The sequence below is a fragment of the Denticeps clupeoides genome, chromosome 1 (genome assembly GCF_900700375.1).
Source record: "Denticeps clupeoides chromosome 1, fDenClu1.1, whole genome shotgun sequence".
Lineage (NCBI taxonomy): Eukaryota > Metazoa > Chordata > Actinopteri > Clupeiformes > Denticipitidae > Denticeps > Denticeps clupeoides.
This window is the reverse complement of record NC_041707.1, coordinates 36763079-36778262: the sequence shown is the minus strand read 5'-3', so window position 1 is coordinate 36778262 and position 15184 is coordinate 36763079. Positions and strand designations below refer to the sequence as shown.

The window sequence follows — 15184 nt, the reverse complement described above, 5'->3', positions numbered from 1 at the left end:
TCCACTAGATCCAATACCTTCTGCAATGTTTCAAACTATCTCCCCTGACCTCATCCCTTTCATTTCTTATATCATAAACAGCTCAATCTCATCTGACCATGTACCATCCGCCTTCAAAACAGCCAGGGTTCTTCCAATCCTAAAGAAACCCACTGCTGATCCTACAGACATTAACAATTACAGACCAGTTTCCCTCCTCTCATTTCTATCCAAAATCCTTGAGCGCTGTGTCTACAACCAGCTGTCACAGAACAACCTCCTGGATCCAAACCAGTCTGGCTTCAGAACAGCTCATTCCACCGAGACTGCCCTTTTGGCGGTTACCGAGCAGCTACATGCATCCAGATTGGCAAAACTGTCATCGGTTCTTATTCTCCTCGACCTATCTGCTGCATTTGACACCGTTAACCACAAGACTCTCTTGTCAATCCTGAAGAGGCTTGGAATTCGGGGCTCAGCATGGCAGTGGTTTGCTTCCTACCTTGATGAGCGATCTTACGAAGTGACTTGGAAAGGATCCACCTCTACCTCACGTAGACTCTCCACTGGTGTCCCTCAAGGCTCGGTGCTAGGTCCTCTCCTTTTCTCCCTATACACGAGATCACTTGGTGAGGTCATTTTCTCACATGGATTATCCTACCACTGCTATGCTGATGACACACAACTCCTCTTCTCCTTTCCTCCCTCTGATCTACATGCTGCTTCCAAAATCTCTGCATGTCTAACCGACATCTCGTCTTGGATGGCAGCCCATCACCTCCAACTCAATCCCACCAAAACTGAACTAATATTCATTCCAGCAGATTCTTCACCACATCGGGATCTTGCTATTTACCTTGACAACTCGCAGCTCTCTCCTTCTACAACAGCCCGCAACCTTGGGGTAACAATAGACAACCAACTCTCCTTCTCAAATCACATCAGCAATCTTTCCCGCTCATGTAGATTCCTTCTCTACAATATCAGACAAATTCGCCCTTATCTGTCAACCCAGGCCACCCAACTACTGGTTCAGTCCTTAGTAATCTCACGACTGGATTACTGCAACTTCCTTCTAGCTGGTCTACCACTATGTACCATCCAACCTCTACAACTACTACAAAATGCAGCAGCACGACTGATTAAATTGTAATTTTCTTGTTGTCGAACGTGTGTACAGAATCTACAACAGAGTAAATAAAATAGATGTATTCATAGTTGGGGTCCTAGTGAACCGGAATTGATCTCTTCATCGATGGTAACTTAAGCACGTTGTAAGTCGCTCTGGATAAGGGCGTCTGCCAAATGCCGTAAATGTAAATGTTTAAATTTAGTGTCTAAATGTATGTGGACATGAAAATGTAGTTCTTCATGGGCAATTGTAACAGATCTGGTGCCTGTTACCAGTATAAGTACTCTGAACATATAATGTAAGGGTTTACAAAATGGTGTTTGGTGAGAGGGGGATTGGTAACTGTGTAAAATAAGTTATAAATGAATGTGAGTATGTATTGGAACTGTATATTAGTTTATTATGCTATGAGTGGGGAATTAGATATTTCTGAACTGTTGTAAAGATTCATGTTAAGATAATTGATTATTGTCTGTTCCGATAAATGGTTTGGTCCATTTATTGAAGTTTTTGTTGAGATATTATTTAATAAATGGAGCCTGTCTCTGAACAACGTCCACATCTGTGTCTTCTCTGCCACCATCACCACTCAGTTGTCCTGCTCAGGGGAATCTTCATTCCCCCATTATAATCATGAATGAATTATCTCACCGGCGATGAACCAGCAGAACAGGAACAGGGTGATGATGGTCATGCAATGGTGCATGCAGGCACCATTAATAATTAACAAAGATTTCATTAAAATGTGACTATAAACACAAATAAAATGTTACAGCAGCAGGTCTTTGTCATTTTGTGTCGCCCTTCCTTACAGCTTTCAGAGCTGGGTGGCTGAGCTGTGAGGACACTCCAATATTTTGCAGCAGGTTGTTCTTCTTCATCCTCCCAGCAGGTCACCTGCAGAGAGCATCTTCACTCACTCATGTGACCACGATCCTGACACCTGAATTCAGCACCTCCTCTACCACCCACCGCCTTCAAATGAAAGTCAGTACTCGTAACGCCATGATTTGTGCCTGATTTTGCAGCAGCTTTTGGACAGGAGGTGTGGTGCATGTTACAATGTCATTAGGCATATATTTTCAATAAAATTGGAGGATAATTATTAAAAATCATTCAAAAGACAACTTGTTTCAGCAAGAATAAAACAGCACACACTGGAAGACGTTTGTGTCACACGTGGCTGCCTGGTCTGTTTATGCATAAATTTAAATATTTAGATTTAATTTTCAAACCATTATGGGAAACTGACCCTAAAATACATTTTAAAGCATGCTTGCATAATAACATGATGTTCAACAGAAATAGTATTTCAACAACATGTGTGATAACTGCAGTTAAAAACTACAACTTCCTTCCTTCTGGTCTGTGTGCATGCATAGTCATTGAAGACACAACGCTTATTTGCCAAATTTGTGTAAAGGTTGCAGTGATTTGGAATTGTCCATTTGATAAATACATTCTGTAGGGACTGATTATAGGATTAATATCTATATATTATGTAGATAACAAATAACACATTCCAATAAATGTTCATTGCCGTATGAATGTGTGTGACTGGCTTATTATACACCGTGAACTTGGAGGCCTTGGAGAGGAATATTGCCTGCTGTACACTACAGGAGACTGTTTGGTATAACTGATGCTGTTATTAATGACCAAAATTGTTACTTGTTACTACTTCTAATTTATAGCAAAAAAGTTATTCAACAGTATATATATATATATGTACAAATATGTTACAATATGTGCAACTCCTGTATTCCTACACAGCAACTGTCATACAGTTTATCCATCTCAAATTGTGTGACTTCTTTTCAGCATTTGAATTCATTTAGAACAAATACAGAAATGTTCTTGACAAATTCAAGTGCACAGATTCCAACATGAAAAGACATTTAAAAAAAAAAAAGAGTAGAGAACAAGATAAATTTACCCTTTCCAGTCGCCAAACTGAAGATGTAAGGTCAGGAAAGGTCTGTTGCCTGATAAAGCCCACCAGCTTTGTGACTGCTTTGGAGGTTTGAGGGCTTTTGCTGCAAAGACAAATGCACGTGGAGACCAAGAGCAAATGAAGTGCTTATCAGCACGGACGAAGATGTTCATTATATAGTGTGTGGATCTACTAATTTTATAAAGACAAGGACAAAGGTATTTATTTTTTTTTTACTTTTTATTACTAAATTAGTTGTAAATGCATGAAATACATTTAGGCATCAGATGCATCCTATTTCACCTTGTCCCACAATTTCACTACACCTGAGGAATAAATGAAGGCCACTGAGTGAAGACGGGCAGAAATACCAGAAATGTTAAGAGCTGATTTTGGAGGTGCCACCCAGTGTCCAGTGTCCAGTGTCTTTAAAATTGAAAGAAAACAAAAATACAGATACAGTTTTCATTTATAATACTAATTTAAATGATAACTTTTACTTTTTGTTACTTTTTGTTCTAAATGTACAGGAATGAAAGAAATAACAAAACTGTCTGTCTGTAGCTTTTTTATTCCTCCAGCAGTAACACCTTTCGCTCCAAGGGCAATAAGATTTGTCCGTGGCGCAGTTTGATGAGATCGCAAAACGACCGTCATTGTGGCACCAGATGGCACCAGTGGCAGATTTTAAAAAAAAATCACAGGTCTGCCAGGCACAGGCTGGAGGACGTCTCGACATATATGAAGACCCGAGATGTGCAGAGCTGTCCTCCGCGTAATTCCATCACTCTGCTCTGTTCCTTTTCACCGTCTCTGGTGTGGAGCCTGGCTCTGCCTAGGAATGTGTCCCATACCCACCCATGACTCCACAACTATGAAAAACAGACAAAAAACGAATAAATAGACAAAATTAAGTTCTAGTCTCTAAAAATGCAATCCACAGTGTGTACTGATGTTGGTGAAGATGTTACTTCCTGATAGACTGCTACCTCACCTCTATGTGGATGGGCACCTCTGGGTATCTTCTGTAGAAAATGGCCTTTGTGTTAAACTCAGGACTACTGTTCTTCTTAAAAACCTGGGTCTTTACTGTGCCGCCGTCGCAGCGAATGATGGCGTACACGTCAGGAGCTGTAGGTCACACGTGCAAAAACAAACAGAACGCGCACACACAAACAGAGCTCAGGATGACGCCATGGTACCTAATCCTTCTGTCATCCAATATGACAATGACATAGTGTATGAGTGCATGATTAATATTTTTTGGTGTTGTAACTAAATCCCCTTTACGGGGGAAACCCGAGCACTTTTTTAATTAAGCATTTTTAAATAAGTAAAATGAGCCTCCTCGAAAACCACAGGAACACCTCAGCCAGGAGGAATATGACATGTGGAACTCCTAACCTTTCTGTTTGGGCTGGCCGAGGCCCGAGGCCCGCCGGAGGTGCACCGTGGTGACCATACAGGGCTGTGCCCGGCAACACTGCCAGACAGAGGGCACAGGCAGCTCCTCCTTCAGCTCCCTGGGTCAGAGAGAGAGAGGAAGATTAGGACGAAATGTTAAGACTAGCTGTATAGGAGAGAATGCATGCGTATATGTTAACATTCACGCACCTCAGGTGCATGTGCCTGTGTGAAAAGAGGCGGATCAGGAAGTGGCCGGTGGCGCCCGGATGGAAGGTTGTGGGAAGGAGGGCGTATCGGCCGGGGCCAAGGGTCACGCGTAGCGCCACACTGCGGGAGTCCATGTAGATGGAGCTGGCGGCCTGTTCCCCGACACACTGCACCCGGCTCACGCGGTTCACCTCCACCTTATTATCGGGTGAAAGTGTCACGCGTCATTCTGACCATGCGGACTATGACTAGCCCAAAACAGCACCAAACAACTTGTAAAGAAAAGACTGTCAACTGTAAAACATGTTCAGAATAAACATGCATTTAATGTTGCGTTTCTCACCCTCAGCACTTCAAACCCAATGGGGAGGTTTTCTCCTTCTCCTTCACGTCTTTTCATTCGTCTGTCTTCTTGCTGAAGGCAGATCAGAAGCTCCTCTTCCCCTTGAACCTCAAACATGAACTGGACGCACGAGGCACGAGACAGTGGCGAGAAGAGAGATTAGCCATCGTAACCAGAGAGCAGTGAAGCCCCCCGCAGGGTTAGATTGACTTTTGTTAAGACTGTGACGGGCTCAGAGCTCAATAAACAAGGACGAAAAGAACGACAGGGCGTTTTATTAGAGGTCATAATTAAGACCTTACGAAGGAAGAAACATGCAAGGCTACAGATGAAGTGTCCGTTTCTGACTCCTGTACTTTTCTGCATATGATTCGGTGGCAGAACCCTCGCTCCACTGACACATCGCCGTTGGTATGAAATATTCGAATCTGTTGTGCACACAGATAACGGAACTTGAACTATAATAACATTGTGCAAAAATGTATGATTATTAAAGATACAGTAGTAGTAGAATTATGGTAGTAGTATGTCCAACCTTTTCACGTTGCATATTTCACTTAGCAAATACGGTAAATTTCGTTCGGCAAGTACTAGTTTGTTTAGCTTGTGCTACGCAGTATTAGCATTCCAGAAAACTGGCAAGTCCAAAATTTCTGAAAAAAGGGCACAGGAATGACACTTGTTGCTCTTTGCGAAGACGGGGGACAATCGATCTGCCCCGTCTTCACCAAGATACAGAAGCCTAAAGGCAGCAACTGCAGAGATGTAGTCTATGAATGATAGAACATCAACCAAAATTGAAATGTATTGAAATTATATTGCCATTTAACAGAGCTTGCTCTGTATAGAACAATTATTTTGATTATGCAGGAGTTTGCCTAATTTGCATGTAACCTAGGGTTGCCAACCACCCGTCTTGTCCAGGACATCTCAAAATATGGGTGATTTTGATTTCCAGGGCCTTATCAGCCAATACTAGACTACTGTAGGCATTGCAAAACTCATGCAAACTCATGCACTGGCCACATCCTGCGAGATTGCTTTATATAGATCTAGCATGACCCGGCGAGATGAGACACGGATAACGCCCAAATTACAGATCCCATAATGCAATGCTTTAGTTGCCTTGCCAAACGTTGTAGTTTCTTCTAGGGATGTGCCATACCACAGAATTCCTTTTCGATCCAATACCAAGTAAAATTCAGCTCCTCTGTGCACCTGCAAGAACGTGTCCCGCATTTGGGGTTGAGAAAGTTGGCAACCCTAATGTAACCTCAAGCCCCCTAACAGCCCTTTAAAGGCTGCAAAAAAACTTGCAATTGAATAGGGTAGTGTTCCTCATTTTCCTTTCTTCACCTAATTAGCATTGACCAAGTCCTTCGAGTCAGATTGAGTAGCTTGTGCTATGTTGCATTAGCATTGGACATAACACAATAAATATGCAATTCTTAATCCGTGTTTCCTTGTTAGACTTAAAAAAGACCAATGTTGTTAGTTAATGGATGGCAAGAGTGATTTGTTAGCTGTCTTGACTCAAAAGCAGAAGTCAGCTTCCACCACTGGCAAACATCACTTTATGTTAGTGGCTGTCACCATGCCACCAGTGGCACGTCTCAAAAACCACCATAGTCCTGGCAGCTGCATAGTTAGCTTGCCTTTGTACGTTTTAACAGGTTTAACTGGTATGTCAGCTTAGGCGGCTTCAGACGGTTGTGTTGCCTTTTTCTGCAAGGTTTTTACCAATATGATAGAACTTCCATCTGCTTTCCATGGCGGTCCGACCACGAACATGCAAAGAATAGCTATAGCACTTGATGGTTTACCTGTGGGTTGAGCAAAAATGTGTCCCGATGATTAATGCAGCCTCCACATCTGCTTCTCTTGTCGATTTGTTCCTCCCAGCTCCTGTCCGAAGCTTCATTCGATGCATCCGTATCCAAAGAAGACACCTTTTTATTTTCCATCGTGCTGTTTCTCTGTGTCATGACCTTTTTGTCTTCCCCCTTAGCCATGGGCCAGTCCTGCTTCCTCTCTCCTAGTCTCGCTTCCTTGCGGTCCCCCCGCTGTGCGTGTCCACCTTGAGGTGCTGGTTTAGCCAGCGCTGGAGTCTTGCTAACCGGAAGGTGTGGTGACACCGTTTGGCCAGGGGCAGGAGTCCACTCTCCTGGGCAGCGCACCTCTCTCCAGCACTCTTTGGGCCACAACAGGGCCGTCTCCACCAGTCGACATAGAACCATGTCCGTGAAGTAGCAGCAGAAGTCCTCAAAGTCCATCCTACGGACAAACAGATAAACCCGTTTTTCATGCCTCCCGCAATGGATGGTAAATATCCTGATATTGCTGTGTCATGTCTGACCTACCAGAATTCCCCCACGTCTCTGACAGTCAGCCCCATCTTCTCCCTCTCTACGCGGCTCAAATTTTTCCACTGCTGGGACCTGCAAGGGACACCACAACTAAATGCAAGAACCGAACAGAACAAAGTATGTACAGTAAATGCGCAGCTATGTTGATGAATAATAGACGCCATCTGACCTTTATTGTCTAGGTCACCCTCATGCCACCTAAATGTCTGTGATCCGTTTGACGCATTGGCCTACACAAAATATATTGTGGTGTCCTGTGTCAGTTCAACACCTCGATTCTCCAACTCCAACCTGAATCTACTTTGATAGGTCGTTCAAGTTGCCACTGCCAAGTTGCCATCTTCAAGGGTTTTCCTTGAAGATCTGCATGTTGCCTTTAACAATCATCTGGTGGCACAAGTGGAATTAAATGCCAGGACCCAGCAGAACACTGCACCCCAGTCCGAAGCCCAGTCTGTGTTTAACTGACCCCTTAGTACAAATGAAATGGAGTCGAAGGCCCAGCGACGGGTTGAACGAGGCTCTACTCGCGAATCTCTCTCACCCCTGGCTCCAGGCTCCGGTCCAGTCAGCAGTGCCCCACGGGTTCCTCAGTCGCACCACGCACAGACGGGGCTGCGCTCCCCCGCCCTGTTGGTGCTCGCCTCTCACCCTCCGGACAGCCGTCACCCCGTACGCATGGCCACGCACCAGGCCACATTCCAGCACTGACTCCACCCGCTCACCGTCCGCCGGCTGCAGCAAACACAAGTGTTAGATGGTGAAGTCGTCCAGCGACCAGCACACAACCTTCAATCGGCTGGATATGAAAACGTAATATGAAGCTTTGAATGGTCTCGTAATTATGAATGTGATCCATAATATTTCTGTAATTCAGAAACTATAAATGATACATTCAAATGGTGAGAGGGTATTTTTGGCTACTGAAACCTGAATATAGTGTAAAAGACATTAGGAGCCTACTGAGTTCACTGACAGAGATAAATACAACGTTGTCTTTGATATCCAGTCCAGAGATCTCATTCAGAGGAGTAACTAAACATCTGAGAAATAGTGTAGTTAAAAATGTATGCGTGAGAAAATAGGCTTAATGTGTCCGTTGTATTGAGTGGAAGAAACAAAAAACTGGTTGTAGTAAATACCAAATGAGTTTATTATCAGTGTAAAACAGTTCCAAGTAAACTGACAATGTATGCAGTTGGCATATTTTTCACAAATGTCAATTTTGTGCAGCACGTGTTGAATGAGGAATGAAAATAATTTCCATGACAATGCTTCAGTTTTAACCAAATTGTCAATTAATCAGCCGGTTAGCGTGCAGGTTTGATCCCCGTACAGGCCATTGAGTTTGGGGCAGTGGTGGCCTAGTGGGTGAGGAGCGTAATCGGAAGGTTCCTGAACCGCCAAGGTGCCATTGAGCAAGGTACCGTCCCCCAACCGGGCGCCTTTCGTGGCATCATTCTGTGGGGCTGCCCACAGAATGATGAGTTAAATGCAGAGGACACATTTTGTTGTGTCGCCGTGTGCAGTGTTTCGCAATGACAATCACTGTGTGTTGTTGAATAAAGTATAACACTTTCCCACCCTGCACGTGTACGAACTTCTCCTATAGTCTGATCTCACTTCCTTCCCCTCTCTCGGTGTGTCTCTGACCCGTATGAAGCAGGTGATGAGCGCTCGGTGGCTGTGCGCTTTGGCCAGGGTCTGGAACAGGACCTTCCTCTGCTCCGGGTTCCGACTCAGAGACGTCCGGTCCAGACTGAGGGGCTCGGAGACCCCGCCGGTGAAATCCACCAGCGCCTCGGCCGTGTTCCCGCCTTCCAGGGCCTCGTAGCATCCGTTGAGCCTGGAGAGGAACAGAGAGAGAGGGAGAGGGGAGAAAATGGAGGGGTGAAGAGCAGTTACGCAGAGGTTGCCGGTCTCACTTGGCATAGGCCTTCTCCAGCAGGGCGCTCCAGAACTCCTGCGCCGTCGCCGAGCGGCAGAACAGCAGGGCTCCGTCCTCGCTGACTGGCAGGCGGTCGTCAACGACGACGTCTGTCCAGCGACCCAGGCGCCAGAATCGGAAATGGAAGATCCCGGCATAGAGGTCAGGTCGTTTAGGGTTCCACTCCTGTTCGGTGGGGTCTGGAATTACCTGTAAGAAGCAGGCGTGTCAGCAGTAATATCGCATCTCGCGTTTTTCCCGGCCTTCTTTTGTCTTCCTCGTACCTTCTTCCAGAGAGATGGCTCTGCAGCAAGACAGGAAGTGGCTGCTACCATCCAGCAGTTGCCCAGGCTGCCTTGGTGCAGGTCCCGCGTGCTGATGCCATCCACGAAGAGTCGAGGGTTTTTACACAGCTCCTGCAGAACCGACACGAGTTTTTACCCCCATCCTCGCGCCGGCTGGCTGTTTCATACTGAGTTGATCGTTTTATTCTTTTTTTCTTAAAGCTCGAAGATATACTTCGCACCGGCTGACCTCAACTTTGTCCTACACATTTCCATGTTATTTTAAATCTTATTTTAGTTTAGTGTACTGTAAACTTTAAATGTGCTTTACATCCCAGTGTACTTTTGGTTATCATTTTAGTAATAATTAACACAAAATATATAGAATTCATTATTTATGGCCTTGAGTATTATAATGCATCAGGTACCGTTTAAAAGGGATTTTTAGTGGTTTGTTTGATTTTAGCTGTCATTGGACCTGGTCCTGTGTGAAAGAGTGGGGCTCTGTCTAGCCCAAGCTGTTGATCTGCATTTGGACACTCAAGTACTCTCGTTTGGAGTCTTCCAGAGTCGGGTTACGGAGCATAGACACACACACACACACACACTCACACACGTTTACAAATGCACGTGCAATTATGCAACATACAAGCAGCAAGAACAAAGGATGCAGTTCAACGCTCAGAGATTAGCTACGATACGTTTGCATATCACATAACTGCCTGTACTGCGGTCAATGTGAACACAGCAGAGTGCACGATTGCTTCGGCGTGTTGACATCATCCTATCAGCTGACGCCTCCTGGACGCATGCTTAACATTCCCATGTGTATTTTACCCGTGTGTTCGACAAAGTTGAACATATCACAGAAAAGTTTAATCATCACAGAGGTCAAATTCTGAAAATCCAGCGCTGAGCATTGTAGAAAGACCCTGTGATGAACTGTATTTTTGAATTGCAGACTGAATAAGTGCATTATTACATGGTATATGGCGTACACCACCACCGCTTTTCTCCATCTTTCTGTCTTTCTCTTTTTTTCTAATTTTCTTTATGGGTCTCTTCATGTACAGCATTTATCAGACGCCCTGGTCCAGAGCCACTTACAATCAATAGTTAAATGGACAGTAGTGGGGTAGTAAGTTGGGTTTGATTCCGTCACTTTGCAGTTTTCTATGTGAGTGTGCTACCAACTAGGCTACTACCACTCCCCACCCCCACTACCAGATATGTCATGGCACAGGCCCCTCCCAGTGAAACTGGTTTAGCACGAAGCCTTTTCTCGCTTCCCAGTGTTCATTTCTGCAACGAAAAGTTCTGGACACCATGTGACTGGTAACTCATGCCAATGCATTTGCACCTCGCCTTGTAACCTTCCAGTGCAGGCCAGTTTCTGATTAAAAAGCACACCACGATCGGATACGTTACGCAGTGAAGCTGATTTCAGACATTCTATACTTGTTTATGCTCGATTATTAAATGATTCTATTTTAGGGGGAAATTGATGCACCGTGGCATGCTGTGTGCCCTGATAAGGACCGGCCATGTTTCAGGATAAAGCTGTGCTATTTTAACTGGATGTTTTTAAACCCCCGAATCTAAATCTGCTCCACACTCTCCACTGGGTTGGATTTCGCTAGGCTGTAAGTTGGCACAGGAATAGTCTTTATCGAAAAACAGCAATAGGGCCGAAAAATGCTCCAGACTATTTGACAAAAGTAAAAAAGTAAAAGCATTTTTTCATGATATGGGATTGCACTGATGACATTTTTCAACCTGCTTCCAAGAGCTCCAGCTCTTATTTATGTACGTATTTATTTATTCGTCCATTCACTCATGCCCTGCAGTGGGCTGACGACCCGTCCAGAGCGAGTCCCTGCCTTGGGGTCTGGGGAGAGGCTCGGGCAGCCACAACCCCACAGTGGATTGAGCTGTTACTTATACTGACAGAGGGAGTGAGCTGTTAATTAAATGATTGATTATTTTATTATTATTACCCGTGGTCTCCTCCATGTGATGCCAGGCGGTGGGGGGCGATTGTAGAAGAGGGACTGGGTGGTGGGCGGGAAGAAGGGGTCCTTGAACAGTATTCCCTGACGTAGGCACGAGCGCTTCAGTTTAGAGTAACTTTGACCCTGGAACAAATGCAGTCGCTCTCGCATTCTGTGGAGGAAAAGATGGTAAAGATGAAGGTTCTATAAGAGTCCAGCATTCTAGATATGGAAGATGTACCTGAAGGCTCCGTTATTCTGTGATTACAACCTGCCACTTACATAATTGGGTTGTTAACAATTACCCGATCCTAATAAATCAATGGTGGGAATAACAGCAGGTTTGGCACCCTTGATGAATGATTCGATCTTGGAGAGATTTTGTAGACCACTGTGTGTGATATATCCATGATGAGTCATGGTGAGCTGGTGTGAAATCATCCAGATGAACGTGAAGAACCAGCTACTGAGCGACTAGCCCGACGGTGAATGGTGAAAGCAGGCGTGTGGTGGAGGGGCATGGTAGGGGTGCAGTGTTGGGGGAACGGGGGTCGGGTTATCCGCTGAGTGCTGAGGAAGCAGAGGCATGGTGCCATCCATGACAGTATGATTCAGTATCATAGTGTGTGCCAGGGCAGAGTGTGTGTGCAGGTGCAAGTGAATCACTCTGTGGGGTTCACTGCTGTGTGTGTCTGTGTGTGTGTGTGTGTGTGAGTGCGCGCACACACAAATGCCACCCAGGCCAAAGCTGATCTTAGAGGGAAATTGAAGACTTTCATTAATGGCAGATAATCTCTTATTACAGCACAGCACCATTAAAACATGTGCGTTTCAACTCTGAATACAAAGCAACTCACTAAACATAGAAAATACAATATATTAAATAGTCTGTAGAATTACAAGTGCAAAATTGCCAGTTGGCAGTAACAGATGTAATTTAAACACCAGCATGTAAACCATATGGCTTTTAAAATCTTCCCAAAGACTAAAACTGTCCAAACATGGTAACACATGTGGTCAAATGTATTAATGCAGGATATGTTTAGCCACATTCATTGGTTGTAAATCATTTTAAATATTTAATTTGAAAGTATTAAGATAATGCTTGTATATTTGCATCATAAAAAAACATGCCTCTGTCACTTAGGGGAAAAAAGGTAATTATGATGATTGATTTAATAGATTTATTGTATGCTGAGGCAATAGTACAAGCCCACATTTAAGCCACATTTACAAGGAAATATTGACACAAAATACACCATTTAGAATTATTCAAGTTATTTTAAGTTGCAAAAATGTAAAAAGTTTCATGTTGGAGTTAACAGTCAAATTAGTATTTCTAAAATTTGTGTAATATTAATACAGATTAAATGTACTACCTTTTGAAAAATTTGAACATCTAAAAACTGAAGGCTCTGCATGAGATGGACTCTCAGTAAGGAATTCAGATTAACTCGGTATACAGACCAGAAATGAAGACGGGATCATTTCTCACCTGCACACGGCCTCTCAGGTTTACCGCCTGCCCGCTCCTCACTAATGGCTGAGTAGATACGACCTCATTCAGAATGTCCTTCTCGCGTTTGTCTTCACTGAAAGAAGCTGTGGAGGATTCGTCACGTCCAAGTCCCCGCGCGTCTTCATATATACAGCGCTGTACATCGTTGAGGGGCATGTGTGTCCTGTTGTTACAGCCCTTATCGGGGTCTCCATAGAAACAGTCATCAGTGTCATATCAAGTCCACCTTCACTGACATCTGCTTTGTCACCTTTACACACCGTGTGTGTTTCCTTGTTACACCCGTGTTCAAGAATGAGTGTTTCTTCTTCCGTCTGTGTCCGCCTCCCAAATATACTTAATAATTCAGACGTTTGTCAGCCGGTAGAACCGCCCCAAAATGTCAGGACGCGTCCATTGGCAGCGTGCAGAAGTGTCGTGTGCATGCTCTCTGCGGATGGGTAAGACTCCATGGGTCTCAGGTGTCGACGTAGACACCTGGTTACATCAGGCAAGCTCCCTTTCCGTTGGCGGTAACCTCATCCCGTGGAGTTCGGAGAATAATGACACAGCGGACGACTCCCGGTTCGATGAACACCGCCCTCACAACGTGCAGCCCAACGCAGGCGTGGCTAATGCAAATGCGTGTCCACCAGAGCTGGCCTTGGGCTGTATTTGGTGCACGTCCCTCCATCCTGCTACACGCGTGGCACTCTCTCTGTCCACAGCGCCCGGTCCAAGCTGGATTTGTCCCCTTGCTGACCTCACACTCTGTTGCAACATGCTGAACTGATGGACTGACACAGATCCCTTTTGAGACCGCCCACTGTCCCTCCCTCCCAGCCCACCTCGGCTCCAGATGACTAGATCCCTGTTTCTTCTGGGCCTTTCCACCTCTCCCTGCTCTGTAAGATCATGCCGCCCTTTTTTTTTTGTAATTAAATGTTACTAATAGCACAAACAACCTGGAGTAAACCTGCTAAGCAATATTTCTGTAAATTACAAGGATGTTAGTTCATTTCATCAGAATTCCATCCATCTTTTGCCTAATGCTTTTGAATGCAGTAAGAAACTAATTTTTGTAATTCTTGTATTATTTAGCATATTCTAGTGCAAGTACAACCAGTTCACACACTACTACTTGTATTTCTCATGCTGAGAAGAAAGAGGTGGCACCCACCAAGGAGTTCTGTTACGCGAAATTCACTGACAAGAGTAATCTGCTGGGTTCATAGTTGTCACCAGTTACAGGGTTAATAGCCACCTATTGTGGTGGAGGATTTGCTGAAGATTTGATCACATCGCACATCTGTCATCATTATTCAGTTTCTGGCTGCTGATGCCTGGCCAATATCTTTTGTGTCAGCAAAAAGTCATAAACAGTTTACAATTAAGTATTGTACACCCAGCTTGTGACTGTCGGCCTTCTTCTGGCCACACCAACCCACCCCATATTTATTTGGCCTCGGCTGGGCCTTATCTCATTTTCCAACCCTCCCAAGCCTGGGTTGGCCTTCAACCTTGAGGGAGTTTTCTACAGGTGTGCATGTGAGCGTATGATCTCATTGAAAGGGCATATAAAAGTTTAGACTGAACTTGGGTGGAGGGTCATGCAAAGGCCCACAAACATATAATGCAAAAAAATATACCATACTATCAGTCCAATAGATTGGAAAATTTGCAGAAATCAGTTTCATGTGATCCCACTGCATTCATATTGACTCAGAATCAGAATATCATTATTATCATTGTAACAAGTACAATGAAATTAGGTGCTGTCCCTGAGCCAGAGAGGTATCTATGAATAAATAATAAGGAAAATAAAGAAGGAAAAAGCTGCTACATATATACTTATATGATATAAAATTTAAATAAAAAAAAAAAAAATTAAATTTAAAGGATGAGGTACAACCTTATTGCACATGAATCTTTATTGCAGGTGTAAGATGGGGCATTCTGCAGGACCATGATACTTCTGCAACTTTGCCTTGTGGAGAGGTCTCCATCTCTTTGTTCTTGTGGCCATTTGGTGGTGATGGTCCGAGGGGGTCGGTCTCCTATTCTTTGTTCTTGCGACCATTTGGTAAATAATAGGTGTGAAGCACCAGCCATGTTTT

At 44.3% G+C, this 15184-nt stretch overlaps 1 protein-coding gene across 1 annotated transcript; it reads right to left on the bottom strand.

Moving 5' to 3' along the window:
• Positions 1-3339: 3339 nt before the first annotated feature.
• On the bottom strand, positions 3340-13771 carry LOC114792071 (calpain-5). The gene is made up of 13 exons (XM_028982901.1): positions 13065-13771; positions 11576-11741; positions 9579-9710; positions 9293-9504; positions 9021-9213; positions 7912-8102; positions 7362-7439; positions 6825-7275; positions 5002-5121; positions 4659-4855; positions 4449-4567; positions 4039-4175; positions 3340-3916 (listed from the first exon to the last, which is right to left on the bottom strand). The coding sequence occupies exons 2-13, from the start codon at positions 11738-11740 to the stop codon at positions 3743-3745; spliced, it is 2169 nt and encodes a 722-aa protein (XP_028838734.1). The 5' UTR covers position 11741; positions 13065-13771; the 3' UTR covers positions 3340-3742.
• Between the last annotated feature and the right edge of the window lie 1413 nt (positions 13772-15184).

Coding starts and splice junctions, on each gene's coding strand:
- LOC114792071 (XM_028982901.1), bottom strand. CDS start 11,740: ATGCGAGAGCGACTGCATTTGTTCCAGGGTCAAAGTTACTCTAAACTG. Junction 7,276..7,361: donor AGAGACGTGGGGGAATTCTG/GTAGGTCAGACA, acceptor GTTTGTCCGTAG/GATGGACTTTGAGGACTTCT. Junction 4,856..5,001: donor TTGGGTTTGAAGTGCTGAGG/GTGAGAAACGCA, acceptor CCCGATAATAAG/GTGGAGGTGAACCGCGTGAG.